The sequence below is a fragment of the Micropterus dolomieu genome, linkage group LG16 (genome assembly GCF_021292245.1).
Source record: "Micropterus dolomieu isolate WLL.071019.BEF.003 ecotype Adirondacks linkage group LG16, ASM2129224v1, whole genome shotgun sequence".
Classification (NCBI taxonomy): domain Eukaryota; kingdom Metazoa; phylum Chordata; class Actinopteri; order Centrarchiformes; family Centrarchidae; genus Micropterus; species Micropterus dolomieu.
This window is the reverse complement of record NC_060165.1, coordinates 291,978-319,147: the sequence shown is the minus strand read 5'-3', so window position 1 is coordinate 319,147 and position 27,170 is coordinate 291,978. Positions and strand designations below refer to the sequence as shown.

The 27,170-nt window shown below is 41.9% G+C and overlaps 1 protein-coding gene across 8 annotated transcripts in view; it reads right to left on the bottom strand.

The window, feature by feature from the left end:
- LOC123984881 (pleckstrin homology domain-containing family A member 5-like) overlaps positions 1–27,170 on the bottom strand; it is a 92,513-nt gene that overhangs the window by 23,207 nt on the left and 42,136 nt on the right. For 5 of the 8 annotated variants that reach the window (XM_046072102.1, XM_046072099.1, XM_046072100.1 and 2 more), the window contains exons 7-17: positions 22,874–23,157; positions 20,199–20,437; positions 14,679–14,762; positions 11,288–11,341; positions 4,788–4,850; positions 4,620–4,700; positions 4,385–4,537; positions 3,731–3,832; positions 3,501–3,609; positions 3,263–3,309; positions 858–993 (exon numbers count right to left, since the gene is read on the bottom strand). In XM_046072102.1, coding sequence (XP_045928058.1) covers positions 858–993; positions 3,263–3,309; positions 3,501–3,609; positions 3,731–3,832; positions 4,385–4,537; positions 4,620–4,700; positions 4,788–4,850; positions 11,288–11,341; positions 14,679–14,762; positions 20,199–20,437; positions 22,874–23,157 — 1,352 coding nt within the window. The remainder of the gene's footprint in view (positions 1–857; positions 994–3,262; positions 3,310–3,500; positions 3,610–3,730; positions 3,833–4,384; positions 4,538–4,619; positions 4,701–4,787; positions 4,851–11,287; positions 11,342–14,678; positions 14,763–20,198; positions 20,438–22,873; positions 23,158–27,170) is intronic. The other 3 variants (XM_046072103.1, XM_046072107.1, XM_046072101.1) reach the window with 2 other exon arrangements.

The following is a 27,170-nucleotide window of genomic DNA, read 5'->3' as shown; positions in this document are numbered from 1 at the left end:
AGGGACGGCCGGGTCTTCGTAGATTTGCAGTGGTCTGATACTCCTTCCATTTCAATATTATCGCTTGCACAGTGCTCCTTGGGATGTTTAAAGCTTGGGAAATCTTTTTGTATCCAAATCCGGCTTTAAACTTCTCCACAACAGTATCTCGGACCTGCCTGGTGTGTTCCTTGTTCTTCATGATGCTCTCTGCGCTTTAAACGGAACTCTGAGACTATCACAGAGCAGGTGCATTTATACGGAGACTTGATTTCACACAGGTGGATTCTATTTATCATCATTAGTCATTTAGGTCAACATTGGATCATTCAGAGATCCTCACTGAACTTCTGGAGAGAGTTTGCTGCACTGAAAGTAAAGGGGCTGAATAATTTTGCATGCCCAATTTTTCAGTTTTTTATTTGTTAAAAAGGTTTGAAATATCCAATAAATTTCGAAAGGTCGAAAAGTTCAAGGGGGCCGAATACTTTCGCAAGGCACTGTATGTATATAAAATAAGGAAATGGGAGAAATGTAATGACAGATGTGTTTCCAGTGATACAGTGTCTGCTCTTTAACTGGGAATTAAAATGATGTGTCTTTCATGTTTGTATTGTGGAAACACTCTTAATACTAAAGGAAATACCAGGGCAGGGAAGTTAGGGTCTTGTTTCCAGGGGGTCCACAATTTTGGAAGTATCTTTGAAATGTTACATATTTACGGATTCTCCTCCTTCTTTAACCTCAAATATGTTTCAGCTTTCACCACAATCCTGCCTGTCCCAGCACTATGGAGAACAGAGCAGATGTGAATGCCCATACGTCCTGAGCATTAAGAATGGACTTCCACAGCTTTATGTGACTGAGTGCAGGAGTACCTTTCAGGGCTGCAGTGTCTTTACTCTCAGCAGAGGTCTCTGTCTTGTCCTTTTCCTCACTGGTGGCCTCGTCCACTTCCTCCTTCACTGTGGTCAGCTCAGGCTCGCTCTTATACAACCTGTAGTCTGGAGCTTGCTGAAAGGGAGAGGAGCGAGGTGGCTCAGGGTCAGAACACAGGCCATCTGGCAGCAGTCAGGCACATACACACATCCTCGCACACATGTATGATCTTTGTTTGCTCTACTACATTACATTACATGGAAATGTAATGGCTCATATAAGCCTTTCTCAAAGTAACTACAGAAAGTTCTGATTTTCAGTCCTAACATAAAGGTGCAGTATTATGTGATTAAACTCATAGTTTTACAAGGAGAAGTTCATGAGAATCAGACATCAGCCTCATTCCAACGAAATTTCACAAATAAATTCATGCACGGACCAGAATTGGTCTGAATGTGACACTGTAGGAGAGGGACAGTGACAGCTGGATGGAGCATGGATCGCATGGGTGAAAAGAAAAACAACGTTGAACTTAGCACTGAACTGGCACTGGTTGAGGAATGAGTCTTCAGTGTATCCTAATTCAGCATTTAGGATGGAGCTGAGATGTGACATTGAATGTAGAAATGACTGAATCGTTCAGATGGAGAGATCCAGTGTGTTAATTGATGACGATCACAGATAGAGGGAGCAAAAATGGGAGGGCATGACGGTTTTCAGAGGTTCTTACGCTGTGCGCTCCATTCCTGGAGCCGGCTTTACGATCCTCTGGGCGGTGAGTGTGGGACGGCAGGCGGCCACCGGGGTGTGGGTAGTGGGGGGGCACGTGGAGGGGGCGATCTGATGAGTCATAGTACTGGGGGAGGGGCGGGCGGGGGGGCACGCTGTCACCCTCCTTGAGAGGACTGAGCGGCAAAAGCGTCACTGCCTGTTGACAGTTAACACAGCTAGTGTCATTCCAAGGAAATCATACAGTATTACCGGACCGTTGCAAGTGGGACACTGACTATGTCTCGTCTGCTCCTGGCTGCTGGGCAGGTAGTGGATTTATCAGCCTTTTCACTAAAAACAGCAGCCTGCTGCTGCTGGAAATTAGTCCGATGAGCTGTGAACTAAAACAGAAAAGTCTATCCAAAACAATGAGCTGGAAGATGCTAGAATGTAGAGCTGAGGGGAACTGCACAAACGGCAAAAACAGACCAGCCAGCGGTAAAATTCACACAACTACAGAAGTCAACAACGTGCTTTGTGTTCCGCCTGAACAAACCTTGAGGGTTGGCCTCTGAAGGACAAATTACAGAGCTACGTTGTTGAAAAATCTAACCAGAGGAGAAAAAACAGTACAGTGTAAAGCACACCATCAACTTGGTTGTTTCTTGGAATAAACAGACAACACAAGACTTAAAGGTTATAGAAAGCATTCCCTGCTCACAACTGCATTACCAAACCTACTGTAGTGTGTTTGGCAATAAAGGTCACCTTGATAGGTCACTAATCAGAATCGGAGAAATTAATCCATGCATTAATAACAAAGTTTGACGAGTTCTCGTCAGAACTAAAATGTCTGAACACAGCACACCTGTTGTTACTTCTCCTTGGCTCCCATTCAAAACCAGAATGGATTTGAAGATGCTGGTACTTGTGTAAAAAGTGGCCTTGCACCTCAGTATATAACAGACATTCTCATTATATACAAACCAGGAAGAACTCTCAGGTCCACATGGTCTTTTAAACCGTCCCTCTTAATAAAGCAGGGGAGGTGGGTCTGTATCTATGACCCAACCATCTGAGAGAGGCCCCTACACTGAACACTCACTTTTTTGCGATTGTATTGTCACTTTATGTAAAGCACATTGTTCCCTGTGTATGAAATGTGCTATATAAATAAAGTTTGACTTTACTTGATAGGCACCTCTAGCAAATTTCAAGATTCAGCATGTTGATTTTTATAGCATGTTTAGTGAGTTTAGTGGCAAAATGACCTGCAACAGTGTAAAAAAATACACAACAGTATTTAACTGGCTGAAAAAAAAGGAAATCCAGTGATTAATCGAATGCTGAGAAGAACATACCAAGGAAAGCCATGTTCCTGGGGAGTCCTATGGTCACATGCTTCATGCTAACTCTTTAGCAAACAGAGTTAGATTGCCAGCTGGTGTCTCTCAGAGAGTCACCTTTTTATGTTTTGATGAATGCACATGCCGTTCCACCCCTGCTGGTTACTCTACTTCAAAATGTCTCCACTCCCCCTCCCCTCAAGAGGTTAACACCCTCTTGCCAGGCAGTCCTTGTAAATTAGAGTGTTCTGCCTGGTTAAATAAAGGTTTAATAAAAAAGAAATCATTTGGAGCCAGAGGCTTTAGCTGAGACTGAGTGTGGTGTATGTGCTGGGGTGCTGCCTTACCTCATTCTTCTGGAGACTGGAAAGTGGTTTGGAATCAGGAAAAGCTGCTGAACAAGGGGAATGTGGAAAGCAGAGGATTAGGACTGTAGCATTCTCCATAACAGAGGACAAGTGAGAAAGCATCTGTTGTCTGTACTCAAACCATGTGTCCTTTTAAGCTGCATCACATCCCTCCTCAGTGTAAATCACATCAGATGAATATAATGAACCTAATTTAAGTGTTATTCAAGACTCTCACTGTTGTCTGTGCTCCGCTGTGGTTTATTTTTGGCCAAAGCCTCCATCACATCCTGAATCCTCCACAGCTCCTTCTGGATCTGGATGTGCCGCTGGCTTGGAGGCTCTGTCTGAGGACACAAACACACACACACACACACACACACAAAAAAACATACAAAAGGGCATGCTGTTAAAAGCTTGATCGCCCCAGAAAGCATGTGAGAGTTTGAGTGTGTGAGTGTGTGTTACCTGAGGGCTGCCCAGGGCCTCCAACTGCTCCAGCAGGTTGGACTTGGCCAGAGTGACATCTGCCCCCAACCTGTCGTACTCCCTCCAGGAGCGCTCCAACTCCTGAAACCAGGACACCAGCCGAAAGTAGGGTCATGGGACTGTGTGTGTGTGCATGTGCCCAGAAATGTGTTCCCAAAAGAAATTCTACATCACTCCTTCTTCCCATTCCTCTTATATTCTGCTGCATGAGAAATAAGTTACACGCTACTTGAAATGATTTGGGTGTCTGTACATCCTCAGACTTTAAACAAGAATGTGTATGTGGCTGGACAGAGGAGAGTCTCAGTGTTCTAGACCTTCTGAGCCTAATTTCTCCCTGGAGAACTAAACCATAGCCAATCACTAGTTGAATAGAAAAAAACAGAAAAACTATTCTTTAAAAATGGGCTTGTTTGCTTTGAAACAGTACATCAGTCATTATGACACTGACATTGTGCAGTCTGACTCTGGCATTAGAGCAAAGTTCGACCTGTTATTGCTGAAGCTGTCAGCTGTGACAGGCCTAAATCACCATACATGAATACAGACCCAGGAGCAGTTCCTTGGTCTGCACTTGTGTTCAGGATTCCTGCAGTGATGTGTGTGTGTGGAAGTGTGTGTTGGTATGCTCACAGTGTTGACTCTGGCCAGCTCTCTGCAGGTGCTGAGCAGGCCGTTCTGCAGCACGTCTCTCTGCTGGACCAGGCTCTGATTGGCTGCACCGCTCGAGCCGCTCTGTTCACTCAGCTCCTGACTGGCAGACAGCAGGGCTGTCTCCAGAGTGTGCTGCACACAACACACAAACACTTATTGTACATATGAGTCTATACAAAGACACAAATACAAATACACACTCTGACAGCTGTACCTTCTCTCTGTGTAGCTGCTGCAGTTTCTCCTCCTGCATCCTCACCGCCTTGTCCTGCTCACACAGTCTGCTCAGCTTGGTCTGACACACACGAACACACACCAACTAAACTCTCTTTTTACTTATCTAACTTATTGTTAATTTCACTGAAAGCTCTGCTTGTCTTACGTCTATGTCGGCCTCCTCTGTGCGCTGGATGAAGGAGCTATCTTTGTGTTCGTCTGGGCTGATCTGAAACAAGGAGGCACAGTCAGAGACGGACAGCAGGGGGCGACAACAACACGTCTGTTAGGTGGAGAGCTGAGTGAGAGCTCCAGCCATGAAAAGTTCTCGTCCAAAATGCTACTTTCCATTATGTAGGGTTTTTTTTTATTAATTTGTTCCCAATGCATAGAGAATGCAGTCTGTCAAGATGTGGGTTAACCAAAGAGATAGTGTCTTTTATTAAGGCTTAAAGTCATTTTCCCCAAATGCTGCAGATTTGAAGTAGAAACTGTTCATTCTATAACAGGGAATGAGGGGATAAAGGGATGAGCTTATTAAGGGATTCACTAATCCGGTTCCTTTCCCTTGAAGATGTTCACCCAGGTGTTACCAGGGATACTGTGGCTGAATATTAGGGAAGTATGTAGAGAAAGACATGTGGAGGTGTAGCCTGAGAGGGCAGACACACTAATAAAGATAAAATGAAGTCCCAAGCTAATATACGTATTAATCAAATGGTGACTGGAACTGGGAGGACATGTGTGCATTCACCTCCATTTTTACAGTTTCAGTCTGTTTTACTCACTTAAATCTCTAAACAGAAAATAAAAAAATGGTATAATAAAAAGATACAAATGGTGATGCACACAGAGCCACATAGAGGCTGACCTGTGATTGGTAAAGTATTCTGCAGACACTCACACACATTTAAAAACTGCTCACGCTCCACTGCATGTTTTCTGGGTGAAAAAAATAATACATTTTTTTGGCTGTAGATTACTTATTTTAATAAAGACACTAGAATCCATCAATCAACGTCATGCAGAAAAGACAGTGGTCCTGAGACAATTATATTTCAGTCCTATTCCGTCTTTACTGACTTTAGTGGCTGGTGGTTAGAGGTGTAGGTACAGCGCTGTCTCAATCTCACTTCTCTATCAATAAAACTACATCTAATGTTCAGGGTTTGTGTGATCATAATACAGACATGAAGGCCAACTCTTATTTTAGACAGGACTCCCTAAAAACTTCCCATGTCATCTGGGGGCAGTGTTGTGTGCCCGATGCACGTTCTTGTAACCTCACCTAACCTCAGGTTTTGGTGATCATGCATTTAGACACATTTTAAGATTTTTGCTTCTAGTATTGTTGGTGGCACTGCTGCTGCCTGCAGATTTTCATATGACTGTTCCCTGACTGTTGATAAATTCTCACATTGACCATCATAACATTATACTGTAAAATATGTATAACTAAATGGTGATAAAAAATAGTGACATTTAGAAGGACTAAATTATGTCCAACAGCACAAATCTACTTATGCAGTATTTTACAACAGTAGATGGCCAGCCCAAACGGGCTTACAAGGCAGACCATCAATTTCAGACTATTAGTGTACATAGGTGTGAGACCAAATACACAAATTAAAGGGAAAACATAAATAGTATATTCTGTATGCCTTCATACTTTGCATGCATGAAATGTATTAGTCAGTCTAGTTTGCCTAATTTTCCAAGTTTTAGAAATAAAACTTGCGTGCACCCAGAGTATAGACACTACTACGTCCTGCCTGTGTTACACTAATGAATGCCATATAAAAGAAAGTTAAAAAATGGGGTTTTGCGTTGTTTTTTCTTTCTGGCTTTTGGTTGGCTGATGCCATGTCCCTCTGCCTCTGAAACCAAACCTACATAATCTCTTGCATCTCTATAACCTGCTTTCAGTCTCCACAGCTACAGTGCATTCAGTGCACCTCCACGCGCAAATCACTGACTTAAAACTACTGTTTAAGCAACAGTGTTATGTAATATAACTGCTGTCTTACACAGCATGAACACAAAGTACACTGGGGCGACTGATGAGAAGAGAGAAAAGGTAATAGATGAGGGCAGACTGAGGCAGATTTTTAGTGGTCCCAGAGTAATGACATCTGGGACCAGCTGTTACAGTAGTCTAGCCCCAACATTTTTATGGAACACAATTTTATGGACAACTTTGTTCCAGGTAATACAGCTGAGAGACGCAGTTCAAACCCTCACAGAGGGACTCCAGAAGCAGCATTAAGGCAGATAACATGTAAATCACATGTCTTAAATAGTCAGATGGTAAAAAGAGGAGCAATATATTTCACAGCTTGTGTAGACCCGGATGTGGGTGTGTCCTGTTGCAGCTTGCAAGTCAAAAATGGCTGGCAAACGACCTCAAGTGCTTAGAGCCTGCCAAAACAGCTGGAGGAAACTAACAGAGCAAAACAAGCACGTGCATAATCAGCACTACACGCTCACATCTGATTCTGCTCTCTCAGAGGTCGACTTGCAGACTCAGAATCAGTTTTGTTCTCGCTCAAATCTTTTGTCATCAATATACTTCCACAGAGCTAGTTAGCCTAGCTTAGCATAAAGATTCTGTTCAAAGTTTAAAGATACACCTGCCAACACCTCTAAAGCTCACTGACTAACATTCTTCTTTGTTTACTCTGTAAAAATGATAGCTTCATGGGCAGTTACATGTTGAACAACAATCCTTTACACTAAAAACTAAAAAATAAAATAAAACTGTAGATGAACTTGTGGCTGAGAAGATGGAATCAGCATGGTTTTAGATATTTTATAGCATGAGCAAATACACAACACTTTGGTGATACTTCCCAGTCAGCTCACTTTGGCTGTTGTGGGTTTCTGATCAATATTCCATCGCTGTTCCTTTCTTTACTTTACAATTTGGGATTACTTCTGTAAACCTCTCACACTACAGGATCATTTGAGCTGACAATCTGTTCCGACCAGCCTTGGATCGGGAACACCCTGCGAGTGTCCTCTAGTGTGTGGCCAGCATTCATTAGTGAGCCTTAGAGGGCATATTTTTTAAACTTGGTAGATGTTTTCCTCTGCTTTCAGTCTTTATGCTAAGCAAGGCTAACCATGTCCAGACTCACTGTCACTCTCGTCCAGAAAGCAAACAGCATTTCCTAAAATGTTGAACTATTAATTTATATACTGAAAAACATTACCACAGAACATCTGAAAAACAGACTTTAAGACAAACACAGACAAACAGTGCAAGCATTTCAGTTCTATATCAAGACAGACGGTGAGAGGAGAAATCCATGGCTATGTAGTAATACACCACAAGCCATGCTCGCTTCAGGTCACTACTAACAGCGTCAAAAGAAGCAGTGAAATGAGATGTGTAGGAACCAAAAACAACTTCATATACACTAAATAATGCTCTGATGACATCTGGGAATGTTTGCTGGTTGATGAATGGACTGGCTGCATCCAGAGTGGTGAAACCAGAGGTCAATGGTGAAGGGGAAGACGTGGATACAGGGCAACGTTCTGGTTTGAGTCTGATCCACATCAGTCAATTTAAAATTAAAGAGTTAATTTAGAAACAACAGAGACATTCATTTTGGGAAAACAACCCCCAATCTTACTGAAGTGTATGATAGTTGTTGCAAATCTACATATTTTCTTTCAGATCTAAGTACACTGAGATGTACTAGAAAGTTAAGCAAACCTCAAAACTCGCATTTTGGTGTTTTAATTTAAAATGTTAAATTACAAACAATGGTTGAATATTCCATGACGCCACGAGATTTTGACCCAACAAAAGAATGTCAGAAGACAAACGGACTGTTTTGACTCAAGCCAGAAGCTGCCAAAGACCTTACTTGCTGGTAGAGTTGAGGCCTCGGTGCAGAGTTCTCGATCATAGTGTGAATCATGAAGATAAGAGGCTCATTCTCCTTCGTCTAGCAGAGCGCCAAGGAGAAAGAGGATACAGTGGTGTAATAACACAGCAGTACATGTTGCTTGAAGGATTAGCCACTACTCAATGACTGATGTCTACGAGCTGGAATGCGTTTCCTCTCTCTAAACAGGAGAAACCCCAGGATAAACACTACTGTGTAATGGACAGTTTACTGTTCTCTAGCTTACTGATCAACCCCAGCCCTTAACCCTAATCGTCTCAGCTTTGGACATGTTTTTTCCAACATTTCTATTGGAATTCACCATTGTGGCTGGCAGCAAGCAGTGGACATCAGCTTGGAAAGGCAACATTTTATTGAAGTGCAGAGGTTTTAGCATATGTTTAAGCACCATTCCTGTGTTTTTCATCAGTTAACTTATTACAAATACCTTTATATCGAACATTTTCCAAAGCACACTATTTGTTTCACATTCTTAAACATATTTACCATGCAGGCAGCAACAGGTTTAAGTTCGTTCCAGTACACAATGAACTACAGGTCTTCACGGATCCACTTGGTTTCTAGTAAATGAAATATCGCAAAGACCCAAGATGGGCCAGGTCCACATTTTCAAGCCTAAATGGGTTGGGTAGTGTACTGTTGATCTGCCATAGGACTGTCTTCAGGTCAACAGGTCCATTTCCAAAAATATTCAACCAGTCAAGACCTTTATAATGAACAACAACTTGCTGAGACTAGAAAAATATGTTTGACATAGATACATCCACTCAAATTCATTTTAAAATAACATCTTTAAGGTGTGGTTATGCTTCAATGGTATTACCACCCACTGTTAAAGTGTGTGGTCCTGCAGGGTGAAGAGTTACTCTATGACTGCATGTTTACAAACAAGGTATGATTGTCTAACTGCTCGTGTTTCTTGACCTGTCAGACCTCTTTTTAGTCATATTGCCATGGTCAGCAGTTACATTGGTAGGTATAGTGTTGTCACAACAGATGGCAAATGGCAGAGCTGCAAAAACAAGACCAACATTGTAATATAACAGTTGTTTACCTTCAGGTCTCTGAAGGGTGACTCTCCAAATATACATACAGGAATTTAAATAAAAGACTGACAGGAAGTTGGGACAATATTTATTTAAGAAAAGGTTTTGGAAAATGATAGTACATGTGATTTAGAATAAACAGGCAGTGAATATATTGAATATGGATTTTTTTCATTTTTTCAATTAGCATCCAAACTGCTAGCCACATGCACCTCCAAAGCCTGTGCGAGGATAGTCGCTCCCTGAAGCATGTTGCCTTTTCAGAGCTGAGCAGTCATATTCAATAATGCAGGAACTGTGGGAAGGCTAGTTCTAACCTAAAGGCCAAATTGAAACAACTCATTTAGACTGTAAACTGTCACAGGTTATGTTTTTCTTGCAATTAGCCCGGAAGCCTGAGCATGCTGCGGTACAATGTTAGTGAGATTCCAGTGGAAACATCCATATTATTTCTATCATCAGTGCCACTAAGAGTGGGGGCAGATACATACTTGTCTAACCAGTGGCTGTACACCACAGTCAACTTAAACATATTGGCCCAAATTATCTTAGCTTCCTATAAAATTTCCTTTGATGTCTGAACTGTTCTTGGCTTGAAAGTACAAGGCTGACATTTGCAGACAATCAAAGAGGTTGAGTGTTGCTGCAGTTGGGTACATACAAATAAGGCTGTGAGTGATTTAACACATCTCCAAGCAGTGTGCAAATATGAAGGCTTTGTAATTACAACAGCATTACTGCCTTCCAGACAGCCATTGGTTTCATCACTTTTCGGTACGCTATGACAATCAACATGAAATCTGTTGCTTGTTTTGTGTGGTCAGAAGTGTGCACTGTTGTCACCATGTGACATGTTGTGTTATGCTGTAACCAGTATGGTCCTGTACCTTAGAGCTGGGGTAGGTGACAGTTGAGAAACCAGCAAGAGACAGCTTGATTCTGAAAGTATCTACCAACAAAGAAAATCCCACCCCCTCCCTTCAGGCCTCTCTCTAATGCCACTCCACTAAAACACATTTTCATGTGCAGTGAGTGCAGGGCAGAGTGCAGCATGTAACAAGTAGGCAGGTAGGCAGTTAGGCAGGCAAGTAGCCCAGCCAATCATTTCAGTTGGACCGAATGAAAAGATTGGCTGTGCCTATTACAGTCCTGCAACATCAACAGAGACATACATTTTTCATCTTTGTGTCTGAGCATATGATTTATTGATTGCTGTCGGGATGTAAAGAGAATTTCAACAAATATAACAAAACATGCTGCTGAAATAAACTGCCTACCCAGGCTGGAACTGGAAAGGTCAACACAGAAAAAAGACAGGCTTTTAAGTAAGTACTTTAGAAAGTGCTCAAACTGGGAGCTAACAGCTAACCCTGCAGCGGTAACGCTAAAGAGTAGCTTGAGCGTTACCGCTGCATGGTTAGCAATTTGAAGTTTCAAGATCAATAAACAGTTTATTCAGATAAAAGGACTACACAGGCAGAGCGTTCAAGAAAATAGGATGAACAAGAAATAGAGAAGAAGAAGAAGCCATGAACAGAGATTCTCATAAATGTACATGCATGTATGCTGTAAGTAAATGTTAGTTTCCTCTAAGTGAAAATGGGTAAAAAGATCTTGTTTGATTCAAATGTTGTTCAAATGTTTTATTTGCTTAGCAGCATCTGGAGAGGGAGACAGACAGGAGTAAGCTAGGAAGTCCTCACCTGGTTGTCCAGGTAAATAAGGTTCCTCTGGAGGTGATGGGAAAGAACATCAGTCTGCAATAGCCACAGGAGAAGGAAGAGAGGAAGCAGGAAAAGTAAGGCCATGTTTGGTAGAGATGGACAGAGGCAGACAGGAGAAGGAGAGAGGGCAGAGGAAGGGAAGGAGAAGGGAGCCAAAGACACATTTCAACAAAAAGAGAAGGCAGGAGGAAAATGTGATGATCATTTCAAAGGCATATTTAATTATGTATCATTGTATATTTATTTTTTAGTGAGAATTCGTTCATTTGACTAACCTTACCCAAAGTTTGATTGACATAACCACAATCTTTCCCTAACAATATATATATATATATTCTTGTTGCCATGCACATATATTGTAGAACGAAATTTTTTTCAAAGGGTTGGCATTGAACGGTAAAAAACAGGGTTTGGCAGATTCATCTAAAATCAACCAGAGTTCTGTGATAGGGATAAACAAAGCTGCCACATAGGATGCAAAAAGTGCATGTCCAGCATTGCAAGACTATTAGATGTCACTGATAATAATAATAGTGGAATAAAAAGGGTCATGACTTTATCTACAGTCACGCAGCACTGCGAGAAGATGCAGCTGCATTCTGTCTTCCTACTGAGGTATTTTGTTCACAATACTTGCAGTACTTGGGGGGCTGGAAGATACTTACAGCCAAGAAAATCCCACTATTAATGTGGATATGAAAAAATGTTTGAAAGAGTCACTGCTAACTTCACTTAGCTGGAGCAGCCTAAATAGATGAGTTTACAGTAAAGCAGCCTATAAGACACAAGAAATCAGATCACCATATAACCATCTCCAAAAATCCCAAATGATACAGCATCTACTTTTATATCCATATATTATATTGGTCAGCTCTTAACACATTGTTAAGCAGATGCAGATTGTTAAGAGGTCACTAGTCAGCACACATATTCGATATTCAATACGAATCGTAACATTTAGAAAACTTGACAACATTACATAACAATTTTGAAAATGTTTTATGCTAGACATGCTGACACCTATTGCACATGCATTATAACATTCCAATAAGTTAGTTAGGTTTATACAACAACGCATATAAAACACAGCCCACTGATGTTTTCAAGCCAGCATTCACTACGTACACCAAGCATAAAGGAGACAACGGATGCCATGTGGTTTGATGCATCGGCTCCGATGCATCCGTGCTCTCCTGGCTCACAACTGCTGAGACCTCAAGCTGACATGCATGGACAGGAGTACTGTTCCCATGCAAACACACACACACACACTGGTGCAAAAGAAAGCCCAAAAATCCACGCAGCAATGCCCCACACAGCTACACCACCACTAGCCTGTGTCCACATGCCAGAACAGTACTCCAAAATTAAATTGTATTTGGGGTGTTCAAACAGGTTTGACATTAAAATGTGACAAAAGACAACATCAACAGCAATCGATCAAACATGCTCAGAAATTCTTTCAGAATACACCAAAAGTTATTTCATTTGGAGTAAACTAACAGTCTTATGCCAGGAACCTCTCCTCCCTTGAGGACACACACAAACACACACAGTATGGGATTTTGACTGCTGGTTGGGAAAGCACAAATGCCTTCATGCACACACACATTCTGTATATTCCCAGGGCTGACCTTAGCGTTGGGCCCCTCAATACCCAGGGCCATTAGCTGAGCTACTGTATGTTCCCGCAGGCTGTTGAGCTCCGCCTGCTGCCGGCGGAGCTTGATCAGCAGCAGGGTCAGCTCCTCAGGCTGCACAGAGCAACACACAGAGGAGAGAACAGTTGCCACACTGACCACATCAACAACACCGGCCCACCGGCTGAAATGTGATGCAGTGACTCCGGTGGCATTTAAGAGCAGAAGAACTACTTCCACAGCTGATAAATTGTCCAGTAAAAAAAAATAATATAAAATAAAATAAAATAAAATATATATATATATAAAAAAGTTACTTCTTCAGCCTCGGAGAAGGCAAGACATACGAAGATTGCATATTCGTGACAATTCAGGAAATGTGAGCCATTAGTTAATACAACAAATGTTTTTTTCTTGGCCACTACAGGGCAGATCTCAACAATAATCTAACAGACAAAAAGACCCAACATATGGATACAGTATGACTAACATGTTAGCAAACAATTGCCTGTTCACACATCCAGCAGATCCAACACAACATTAGCACCAACTCTGTCTCTACATTATCTTTCTGCCATTTGGTGCTGGCCAGTTCGACAAGTGGGGCAGCTTTAAGCTGCATCTTCCAATATTTTTATATTAACAATGACTCAAATGAGTGTGTGTAATGTGAGAAAATGATCACCCCACTCGCATCTCGATTGTGTTTTTTAGCCTCTTTGTTTTGGTTTCACAGCCTGCAACTGTATTAGGTGACAACGTCAGAGGGTGTGTTTACAGCTTGTTGTGTTGCCCCCAAGAGACCAGAAACTTTATATAGTATTGCTGCTTAAAGGTAAGTGCACTTTTCTCCAAACCGCCTGAAGAAAATACAGCCAATAGCCAGAACCTTTACCTTTTACTGTATCTCTGATAACTGCTTGAAACAGGGATAGGGCTGAACAGATGTGACACCCAGGCCATTTCCCTGTGTGCACTATTACCCAGAAAGCATCTGCTACAATCTTTCAAATCTGAAAATTCCCCTACATTTGACACAAGGCTGAGTGAGCCTGGCCATTAAATACACCTGGAAAACATTCAGTATGTTAACCGGAGAGAAAATGTTCCTGAAAATGGGGTAGCCTTTCATTGACCACACAAACCTATAGACACAAATACAAACACAGGTAGGTCTCACACACAGCCATACACACAGCATATCACTCGTGACACGGAAATAAAGGAGTGATATGCTGACTGTGTCCTTTATTTCAGTGTCACGAACAAAACAGTGCACTGCAAAAGCCCTGTGCAAAATGACTCATCACTGCAGAGGCACTCGACTGCTGTCAAGCAATCACAATATTATTCACAGCTCGCTTCCAACAGAAACACCACTCCTCCCCTTGATTGTCATTACTTCAATTTAAGAGCAAAGGCAGTTTTACTTGTGCTGCTGCACTGTGTGTGTCTGTATGGGTTGTTAATATATAATTACCTGCTAAGACAAGCAGGAAAAACCCAAAACAAGAGGCTGCTGAGAACAAAACATCACTGAGACGTGTGAGACGTGTGTCAATGAGTGTGTGAATGTACACTATGGACAGAAGAGGCTGTTTTTTTATTTGTGTAATGTTCTCACAATTCTTTTCACCGTTCGTAAGAGTTTACTGAAAGCAGAGGGTCAGTGGATTGAATCTCACAGTATGAAGTGTGTGGGGGGAGAGGGGGTGCACTGTAACACTCACTGTCTTGCCTTGCAGGGACTGCTGGGTGATGGTCTGAGGAGGGACGCCGGCTGCGATGGATCGCCGGTCAGGTGGGTAACCGTACTGTGGGGAGTGTCAGGGTTAGATTTCAGGTTAGGGAAGACAGAAGAAAGTACACATCAGTTTCACCAACACATTTCAGTTCAGGTGAGCTTGATTGAGTTCAGTTCATTGCAAATGATTGAAAGCATTGACTCCCAACCTTTCTGTCAGATGTACCCTCAGCAGTAACCGCTCAGTGGCTGCCCATTATATTATAAATGTGTTCATTAGAATACATTTAAACTGGACACTATTTAACTTAATTAATGATCTAAAATTGGATATGTATACATACAGTTGAAACAGGGGCGTTTCCAGGCTACTGAAACATTGGGGGCTTAGCCCAGCCCAGAAATCTTTCATGTTTTCACCTGTTTTCACCCCCCACCACCCGTTGCCGCCTGCCCAAAGTACATCTGTAAAGCAATAGTAAATGACCTCTACACAGTAACTCTAACATCTGTCTCATTTTCTGATAATAATTAACACTGATAATATTTACTAGGGGGGGTCCCTCCCCCTGAAAAATTTGGGCTTTAAACACTTCCTGCATTCTGGTGATGAGGTGACAATTCAAACTAAAATAATTTAGTGTAATATTATACAGTAAGGCTGTCAGGCATTCTGTATTGATGTCAGATATGTTTCTCCTGTACATCAACTTTTCTCATTTAATTTAATCCCAGCTAAGATTCCATACATGTAGGCATGCCTGACTTAGTCCAAAGTCTTTGTGCATGTGGCACCTTTTCACCTTAATGATAAATTAGCTTAATTAATTTGAATTTAGTTTAAAAAGAAATATTGATGAAAATGTTCAATCCCCCCAGAAGATTTTGAGCATTAAACACTTAATTTCCTGCATTCTGGAGACATTTTCTGCACCAATTTATGGTGGAAATATTGTTATTTTTATAAAGGGAAGGACAAAAGTTAGGTGGAAGGTGACAATTCAGAATATAAAATTATAATAGAATGTAATGCAGTAGCTTATTCTTTTTTTACCTTAAGTTACTTTTTTAAAATATATTTAAAATCAATATATTTATATTGCATTGCAGGTTTTCTTATTGTGCAAATAAACCTTTCTCATAGCATTTTATTTGTTAATTAACATTTCTTGGTGCAAGCTATTTTTCAGTGGCCACGGCTCTCCTTTTCTCCTTCAAGTGCCTGCTCTATGCAGGGCAGCTGATGTTGAAGCTACTGCAGCTCCAGTACCAAACAGCCCTAAAGGTTCGTCAGCCAGTAGCCTATGCCAGATTACCAGTCCACCCCTGAGGCTACCCCCTTTAGACTGTCTGACAGACACAGAGCCCGTCTGGGACTGTAGCCCACTCAATGAGACGAGCGCACTGATCTTCATCAGAGTGTGATGATCTGTGTGTATATTGTGTAGGCTGCCTCCCTCCCCTCTCTCTCTCTCTCCCTCTCTCTCTCTGTCACCCCAACCGGTCGAGGCAGATGGCCGCCCACCCTGAGCCATGGTTCTGCTCGAGGTTTCTGCCTCTTAAAAGGAAGTTTTTCCTTGCCTCTGTCTCCTAGTGCTTGCTCTTGGTGGGAACTGTTGGGCTTCTGTAAATAACATCACAGAGTACGGTCTAGACCTGCTCTTTTATGAAAAGCGCTGTGAGATAACTGTTGTTGTGATTTGGCGCTATATAAATAAAATTGAATTGAACTGAATTGAATCAGAGGAAGAAAACCCAAACTTAAAACACTTGTGATCAGACAGCAATATCACCACAATTCCACACAAATGTTCACTTCTGCACTTCTGATAAAGTGCAGCTCACATCCGCTTTGGAGGGAATGAAGCATCCTGGAGACAGTAAAACAGTAGTGTCTCACAGCGAGGGGGACAGAGACAGCAGGACACAGAGTGACAGGAGTCTATGTCGTGGTCAGGTGTCATGATATTCTCTCACTACTGTGCGGGGACTGTTAGCCGACTAGACACTGGCCGACAACATTTACATTTAAATATACTGATTACAATTTTGCAATTCAGAAGTCGCGGAGAAGCCCTGAAGTGGCGAGCAATGCGCTCTCTCTCTCTTGTGCCCTCTCTAAATGCAGGGAGTCTGAGTAACGGTGGGGGGAGGGGGGTCACATTACGTGAACTTCAAAGAAAATGTATCAGTTGTTGCGAGTAGCCTCTGCTCTTTGAAGACCTGAGAGACAGGCTTTGTCATGAAGATTATTGCATATTAACATGGAAAATATTTTTGTTGCATTCGGGGCTACAGTCAAAACATGACCTGGTGACGCCGTTGAGTTGAACTGCTGCTGATGTTTCATTTGCCATTCATTTTAGTTAATTCAGACCTTTAATTATTCCTTTCAAGCTGTTTGTTTCTATTACTTTATACTAGCTGAATTGTTTATCCATTACTACTATACCAAGTATTTCTCTTTGCTTCACTGCTAACTTGCTAACAAGTTGTGGTGTTCAGGTTCAGGTTGCAGCAGTCTGAATATGTGAACAGGAAACACTGCCTCATTTAAACAAATCTGTGCGTGCATATACACTCACCGGCCACTTGATTAGGTACACCTGTTCAATTGCTTGTTAACACAAACAGCTAATTACTGTCACAGCATCTCAATGCATATAGGCATGTACACGTGGTCAAGACAACTTGCGGAAGTTCAAACTAAGCATCAGAATGGGGAAGAAAGGGGATTTAAGTGGCTTTGAATGTGGCATGGTTGTTGGTGCCATACGGGCTGGTATTTCAGAAACTGCTGATCTACTGGGATTTTCATGCACAACCATCTCTAGGGTTTACAGAGAATGGTCAAAAAAAGAGAAAATACCCAGTGAGAGGCAGTTGTGTGGATAAAAAATCCTTGTTGTGGTGGTGGCGCAGTAGATAAGACACACGCCTTTGGTGTGAGAGACCCGGATTCAAGTCCGCTGTGACACACCAATGTGTCCCTGAGCAAGACGCTTAACCCCTCGTTACTCCAGAGGTGTGTGACCTCAGACAAACTAGCAATTGTAAGTCACTTTGGATAAAAGCGTCAGCTAAATTAATGATTATTGTTGAGGTCAGGAGAATGGGCAGACTGGTTCGAGATGACAGAAAGGTAACAGTAACTCAAATAACCAAGGTATGCAGAATACCATCTCTGAACGCACAACACGTCAAACCTTGAAGCAGATGGGCTACAGCAGCAGAAGACACCAGGTGACACTCCTGTCCGCTATAAGAACAGGAAACTGAGGCTACAGTTCACACAGGCTCACCAAAACTGGACAAAAGAAGATTGGAAAACGTTGTCTGGTCTGATGAGTCTCAATTTGAGCTGTGACATTCAGATGGTAGGGTCAGAATTTGGCGTTAACAACATGAAAGCATGGATCATCAATGGTTCAGGCTGATCGTGGTGGTGTAATGTTGTGGGGGCCCCTAACTGAGCATCGCTTAAATGTGACAGCTTACCTGAGTATTGTTGCTGACCATGTCCACCCCTTTATGACCACAGTGTACCCAGTGTCTGATGGCTACTTCCAGCAGGATAATGCAGCAAAGCGGCGTGATGCTATCATGTCAATATGGACAAAGTCTTTGAGGAATGTTTCCAACACCTTGTTGAAGTAAGAACTGTTGAGTATGCCACAAAGAATTAAGGCAGTTCTGAAGACAAAAGGGGGTCCAAACTGGTACTAGCAAGGTGTACCTAATAAAGTGGCAAGTGAGTGTATATAAATGATGTGATCTCACAACTGTAATGTATATTTGAGAAAAGGCTAAACTAAAAATAAATTGCATGCATTATGGTATGTGGTAAATGACGGGCAGTAATATAAGTATACATGAGATTTGCAGTTAATTAGCTAATGCAAGCAGACACATATTTGTGATGCCCTTTTCATTCACTGATGTTACAAAGAGGAACATTATTAAAATAAGTAAAACTTTCAGTCATAGCTTCACCCTGTTATCTATTTGCCAACATCTGCTTTCTTTGTAGCAAACACAGAACAATGATTGGACTCAATTAATGTCAGTGTAATTAAATTCAGCTGCTACATCAGGCTAACAGGAATGTATTGTATTCAGGCAGAACATTATTCAACAAAAAAAACAAATGTAAAATATTCATCTCTCTTAAAGCCATTTCATCTTGTATTCAATTATTCACTCGGTGAGAGCCATTTGTGTTAAATGTTTATGATTTGTTTCAGTAAACCTCCCACCACCAGGGAGAGCCAGTGGCGCTGTCAACTAGGCAGCGCCAGAGTTAATCAAGGTGCAACAGGACACAAGTGTTGCTGAGCCAATAATGTTTGTTGTTTTGTCTATGAATGGTAAATAGATGTAAAAACAGAAAGTGATACACACACACACACACACACACACACACACATATATATATATATATACACTGAACAAAATTATAAAGCCAACACTTTTGTTTTTGCCCCCATTCATCATGAGCTGAACTCAAAGATCTAAGACTTTCTCTATGTACACAAAAGGCCTATTTCTCTCAAATGTTGTTCACAAATCTGTCAAAATCTGTGTTAGTGAGCACTTTTCCTTTGCCGAGATAATCCATCCACCTCACAGATGTGGCATATCAATAGGCAAAGGGTCAATACACACTTATTAACAAAACTGGATTAACACCTGGGCAAAGCAGGTAATTGCTTCAGGGCCCCAGACACTCATGGGCACCTAAAGCTGCAGGTTTGCTATGTGGCAATTATATTATGGACTGATTCATTGACATTTGTTTGGAAATATGTATTTTTATCTTATCATAGTGTAACCCTAATGTCTGGTTGGTAGCGTTCTCCTGTCCTTCAGGCCTGTGGGTGATAAGCAGCTAAAATTTCTTCTTGAATAATCTAATAATTTAACACCAGTGACAGTACACACACAACTTCACTCTGTCGTTGCATGTTAGTCTTTCCGCCCTGCCTGTAGCATACTTCCCTGTCCCCTTGAAACAACGGCAGGTAGGAAACAAAATAAATCTGCTCGGAGCCAAGGGGGAAAGAAATAGCAACTTGAATGTTACACATATATATGAATTAATAAGTATTATACATAATAATAAAATAATTACTGTATGTAATAATAAACTTAACTCTGCAAGTCCAACTAATATTGTGGAATGACTCCTACTGAAACACATATTTTACCAGTCTACTGTACAGTTTTATAAGCAACAAACACAGCAGCTGTTTCCACTATATCGCTGCTTCATCTGATGAGCTGAGCCTTGTCCACAAACTTGGATTTCATAAATTGCATTTCATAAAGTGATTCAGTGGCTCAAAATGTTCTCCATTTGAATTAGGACAGAACACAGATTTTTGACGAACAGTTCTAAACTGAGTGCACATATTATAGTATTGTATGAAATGTGCTGTATGAATGAATAATAAATTATTATTATTATTATTATTATCTGAGTCGACTCCAGTGCCATGCTGCCTACCTTGGCGAGGTGTGTCCTGTGCCGGTGGTCCAGCGTCACGTCCCCCCTGAAGACCGGTGAGGACACCTCAGAGTGGGAGCTGCTGGGGTTGTGAGTGACCTGTTGGCGAGGAGGGGAGAAGGTGCTGTAGAGAGCCAGGGAGCCGTGAGACGGTGAGGTGGGGATGGAGTGTGCCACAACATGTTCAGAGATGTTGCCCATGGTCTTTGTGCTGGGCAAGGTGCCATAATGACCCACAGCTGGAAGCACAGCAGCAGGAGGAGAAAGAAAGTTAGTAGAGCGTCAAGCTGTCCTTGCCAAAAACATGTCGGCCTTTTAAAGAAATTATGACACACGTTATTATTATGGAGCAAACCTACAGTAAAAGCATGCCTGTTGGCTGTCAATTTGCCATGCGCCTGTGCCCCTGCACAAAGTGTGTCACTTCCTGTGTCCCCTTTATGGCGCTACAGAGCACTTTGGTGCCATGACTATAACTGAATTTTAGCATGTAGATGTGTTCGGGGCGGGACAGTTATCAAGCATGTAAAGTTTGGTACAGATCTGAGAATTTACAGTCAACAATTACAACAACTTCCTGTGTCACGGCAAAGTGTTTAACTAGCCACCACGCCACCGCCACGCAACTCAAACAAAAAGTTCTACAACATGTCTTCATCAATGTATTAAGGATTTTCTGGGACAGTTCTGAAGTTGATATATGGCCAACCTGCTAGGAGTAGGCAATCATAGCATAGTGCCTGTTGCCAGCAGGTGGCGCTATGGCTTTGAGTGAACATGTGGATGTGTCTGGGGCTGGACCATTATTACATCAAATTTGGTGCAGATGTAAGCGTGTACACCAAAGTTATAACAGCTTCCTGTTTCATGACGAATCATCGATTTTTGACGGCAGGTTGAGGTGGAGATGTGAGCATGCAACATATACTGAAGTTACAACAACTTCCTGTTTCTTGGCAAATCGTTGATTTTCGAGGCCACGCCACGGGCATGCTCGTGAATGAAAACTGACAGTTTGTACAACCTTTAATAGTCAGTGGGTTTAGAGTGCACAGCAAAAATTTGAAGTTGATCAGACTAAATCCCGAGGAGGAGTTCGGTAAAGTGTGTAAATCGCCAAAAATGACCATTAAATCCAAAATGGCCGACTTCCTTTTGGGTGTCGGGCATCGCTCCAATAGACTTTTTTGTACGTCTGGATATGATACATGTACCACAGAAAATTCGTACACGTAGGTGAAACTTTGTCGGGGGCTGCTCTGTAGGGGGCGCCAATGAGCCATTTTGCCACACCCATGCACGAAACCCATAAAATATGAAATTTTTCGCCACTCCTGAATTTTGTGCAAAGTCCCCAACATTGAGGTTACTTTGCAGAAAAAAAGACAGAAAGAAATAAAATCCCTTCAGTTTCAATAGGGATCTCACACATTTCATGCTCTGGCCCTAAATAATACAACAATATAAAAACATAAATAAATATAGCCACAAGCAGCGATTCGCAGGTTCAAACCTTTTTTCGCAACATCGCCATCAAATTAATTTCACACATATGGTTCAATATTTTTATGAAACACATTCTGTTCAAGTTTTGTAACGATTGGACAAGCATTTTCTGATCTATAGCTTGATTTGTTTCATTCCACATCCAGTTATTGTGCACTTATAGTGTCTCCTAGTGGTCAATTTGAATGAGACTTGCAGTGTATGTGTGAGGTCTTTATCTAGACATATCCTGGAAGTTTTGCGTTGATTGGACAAACAATTTGTAATTTGTAGGCTGATTTGCTTTATATCACCTGCAGTTTGTTTGCATTTATAGCACCCCCTGATGTTCTATTTGAATAAAACTTTCAGGATGTGTTTAACTTACTTATGAGGACATATCCTGAGACATTTGTGATGACTGGAGAATGAATATGTGGTTTATAGTGTAATTTGTGTAATGCTAAGCACCTTTCTTGCGCTTGTAGCGCCCCCTAGTGATGTATGTACATCAAACTGTCCAGGTATATCTGGGGCACCTATCTAAACATATCCTGTGATTTGTGTTAATTTATGTCCAGAGCCCGGCCCCTTCTAAGTTCATTTTTCAATGTCTTGAAAAGTAATTGAGATATCAACATGCTTTATACAACTTTTAATAGGCTTGATCCAATGATGATTTGCTGAAAATTTGGTGGTAATCCTTAATGAAAAAAAACCTTAATGGTCCTTTTTTGTTGAGCACATTGAGCTGCACCTGTGTGAGAAATTTCAAGTCAATTGGACTTACGGCGTGTGGGCCGTGGCCTTTCATAGTTTGCATTTTTAAGCCTTATTTACAGCGCCACCATGTGGCCGATTGAGTTCATATTTCTATGGAAGCACATGCACACCATTTACAGTTTCATGTTTCTAGCTCATTCCAGCTCACAGGAATTTGAGCCGGTGCGGCAGACAACAAATAATAACTAAAACAGACAAACACAGTAAAAAATACGAATGACATGGCAGTCAGTGTATTTGCTTTGTTGTGAGAAGGATGTTCAAAATATCAGAGTAACCCTCTGATATTTTGAACATCCTCAAGCAGGCTTGACAACCAGTTTTCTGAGTTGGAAATAAACCTGTCCGTGTCATGGCTCTTACTGTAGGACAGGGATTAGTATTCTATCTGTCTGTGGTATCCGTACCAGTTGGCTGAGCCAGACTCTGTCGAGAGAAGGCCTGCCTCTGCTGCCATTCATACAGCTGCCACATGGTGTCGTCCCTCATCGACCTCCTCTTCTCCGCTGTGGTGACGGTGGTGGTGGTGGGACGGAGGGCCCGATCATAAACGGAGCCCGCCACACTGCAAATGCTGTCTGGCCTCATCACGCTGTTGCGGGGCAGTGTGCGATAGCCCTCTGGGTAGCGGGGCACAATCTGAGCGCGGTGGCTGGGCATGTTCCTGGGTAAGGTCTGGTAAGACGTAACACTTGGAGAGAAAACAGAAACTTATGAGAAATGAGTAGGCCACAGCTCAAGGCTCTTTTCTTTCCCCACATTACAGTGAGCTGAGAGGTTAGTTTGTCAGGTCTGGATCTGGATCCTGTGTTCACCCTTCAGGGAAAACAAAAGGCAGTTTTAAATGCTATTTGTTTTGTTGTGAATTTATGAACTACTGGGAAGCTTCTCAAAGAGTCTTAAGCTGAACTACATCACACTGGGGGCCCTATTGCAAGTGCCATCTCCAAAAATTTCTGAAGGAGAAACTTTGCATTCAGGAGGCTATAAAGCAGCTGTGAACAACAGAACCACTCATATTCATATATAGATAAATGCAGACAGATTACTGCCGTTCCTGCTTCAGTCACATGAAACTATATTTTTTGACATCTGCCTGTCTCGTGGGTTTATCTGTGGATTTTTGGACTTTTGGATCAGAACCTGTTCAGCTTCTGTGTCTTGTGGGCCAAAAATCTGTCTTAAACTTGGTGAATCTTGACATTATTGTGCAAGTATTTTGTTTGCACTTGTGGACAAAATCATAAGATTGGCAGCAGAGTGATGCTGAGCCACAAACAAATGTAGCACCTGTGCACCATGGATAGATGAGCAAAGCAAATTTCAAGGTCAAGGTTTGGCTAACTCAGACTACTGAGCAGTAGAGTCACTTCATGGCCAGTGTGGAAAGATTACAGCCACCAATAACGTTTTAGTATTGCATTAAGATATACTTGAAAAAATAAGAATCTGTCATTTAACCCTGCTGCTCCTTCTGATAAAAACCTTAAGTCATTTTCAATTGTGTAAGAACAGGATGCATCAAGTTTTTAATTCCAATCTATTATTGGTCAGCTTTTTTGTTATGGACAGTGTTTGAATTGCAGTGAGTCACTTCACAGAGCAGAAGGGAAAAGGAAACAAAGCACACAATTTAGTTTCTAAATCACAAAAATTTAAAGAACCAATCATATGACATTCATGGGTAAGACAACAATCCATTAATGTCTGTCAGGTCAGGTAAAAAAGTACAGCTACAAATTAGCAAAGAACAGAGCAGCGGACATATTTTCTTCTTTTGTTATACAGGAAGACAGCAGCATGAATCAATTGCACTTACAGAAACTAATAAATGTGCAAATAACTGAATAAATGATTGAATGAGTCATTCTTTAAACCAGTCAGTGTCTCATGAATCCTGCAGTGGCCAGACCTTCCTCTACTGCAGCAGGATACGAGCCTATCATCTGTTATGTTTTAGGCTAAGAACGTAAGAAACTTTACTTCATTTGCAACAATCAAGGCAACAAGAACAACAGCTGATATTAACCTTGTGGGTTTGATCAGGGAGTAGTTTGACATTTCAGCTTCACTGCGTTACTTGTGTACTACTCATATATTTTAATGTGGCTGATCACAGCAGTTATATTTACTCTGAAGAACTCTGCTTCACTTTCACTTTGACTGGGGAACATGCAGTAACGAGGAGCTTGTTATCAAGGGACTGTGGCTTTGACATTGTGAGTCCACAGGGAGATATATTATGATTTTTGTAACTCTGCCTATCACCATTTGTCACCTGGATGTATAGCGCATCACAGTCCATTCATCTTATTTAACCTTTGCATTCAGCAGAAAGACTAATACCCTAATCTGCATCATCTGTACAGTCAGCAGGCATGGACTGAAGGACCATATCACACTGATGTGTGGATGTTTTAGATCATTTAATACAGAATGTACATGCTTTATCAGAATCTGAATTAGCATTATTGGCCAAGTTTGTGTAGACTTACAAGGAATTTGACTCAGTTTTTCTGTTGCTCTCAATGTACTTACACAGACATAGACATGAACAAAGGTAAGGTAGTTAACTATTAAGCACAAAACTTGGCAACATATATATCTATATATATCTATATATATAGATCAACTATCAACTTCTTCCACTTCCTGTAGTTTGTGCTTTCTCGTCCCTCTCCTCTCTCCTTCTGTCACTTTCTGCAGGTGTTTCTGGCTACAATTATTACTAGTCCTATAATATTACTATAATTATCAGTACTATTATTTATTTTTGTACCAATGCTACTTTTACTGTTTGTATTTTCTGTGTGGATATTGTGTTGACTGAATTGATTTGAGTTCAATGTATAAGAAACAAAGGCGACCAGCCTTGCCCTGATGGCTGAAAAATGTAGGCATGTTTTTAACTGTTACTATGACTAAATTACCATGAGATATTAAATCACTACCCTCTCAAGCTGTGGTTGTATCCATGCTTTAAAAAAAAAAAAGATTCTGACACCACATGAATGCAACCTCAGTCACCGCTAACCCTTTCCAAGAGTGTAGGAGAAGCTACAGTGGCCTACATAATCTGCCGGCTGTTGTGCTAAATGATATGTGTGGTCCTCTATTGTGGATTGTGGCTCAGGAGATAGAGCGGGTTGCCTGTAAATCAGAAGTTCGGTGGTTCAATCCCTGGCTACTCCAGGCTGCATGTCGAAGTGTCCTTGGGCAAGATACTGAACCTTGAAGTGCCTCTGGTGGCTGTTCCGCCGGTGTGTGAATGTTAGTTTCTGTTTGAGCACTTAAGCTCAGTGTGTGTGAATGGTGAAAGCAGATGTAGTGTAAAAGCGCTTCGAGTGTTCGAAAAGACTAGAAAGGCGCTATACAAATACGGAGCATTTATTTGTCCAAATTTCTCTTCACTTGTTATTTCTAATAAACCAGTTGACTACTACTACTGAGGCTTGGGCCGATAGACGATCCCATCGTCCATCGGGGATGGCTGACAGACATCACATGAATGTATGTTTTAATCCACACGGACATTTTTTTATTATTACTTGTAGATCTACCTACTTTGCACATGCCTCGGACTTCTCTTCTCCCCACACTCACACTCACACGCACCTACACCTCTTTTACAGTAACCACACCAGCTTGCCCCGCCTCTCTGTGTCTCTTTCTCACTGTCCACTCCCTGACTTTCTCCATCAGCACTTCGTTTAATAAAGTTGCCCAACAGGGAGATGACACGGTGAGCGTCTGTGTAATCTCGTGAGACTTGGTGCAATTCAAACATGGCAGCGCGCAGCTAAACAAACATTTCATTAAACAAACAATCCCCCAATTTTAAGCGAATTAACAAATAAGAGCAGTCAAATCGCACTGGAGGACCTCGAGGACGAGTGTTTGGAGGACCTTGAAGTTTACATTGGCTAGTATTTTCATCGAGTGGTCATGGGGAAATCAAAGAGAAACCGCACTGAAGACTCACCTGGAGCATCACCTGGAGCAGTCTCCTCACAAGGCGCAGATTTCACAGAGATCCTGGATTCAATAGACAAGAAATTGTCTAGCTTTGATGCCCGATTATCTCTGGTGGAAGTACTTCACAAAGAGTTTCAGGCTCTGCGGGAATCCCTGGAGTTCAGCCAGAAACAGGTGGTTGACCTCGCGGCGGAAAACAAGGTCCTCAAAGGTTCGGTTAAATCCCTCACGGAGGGAATGACGCGGCTCTCGGCAGACAATAAAAACATTAGAGAAGCGATCATCGATCTCCAGGCTCGTAGTATGCGGGATAATCTGGTCATTTCGGGTATCCCGGAGCAGGCGGATGAAGCCCCAGAGGAGACCGTTAAAAGCTTCATCCAAAATCAACTGAAGCTCCCGGCCGAGACCGTGAAGAACATCAGCTTCCACCGGGTGCACCGCCTGGGAGGACAGCGACAGGAGAACCAGAGGCCCAGGCCCATCGTCGCGAAGTTTGAACACTTCAAGCAGAAGGAACTGGTTAAAGGCCGCGGCAGGGAGCTGAGAGGGACCAACTTCAGCGATAATGACCAATTTCCCCGGGAGATCCTGGACCGACGCCGAGTCCTGTTCCCGATAAGAAAGAAGGTTATTGGAGAAGGATCACGGGCTGTCATCGCGGTGGATAAACTTTACGTTGATGGCCAGCTGTACCGCGACCGAGACACCACTCCTTGGCTCTACTAA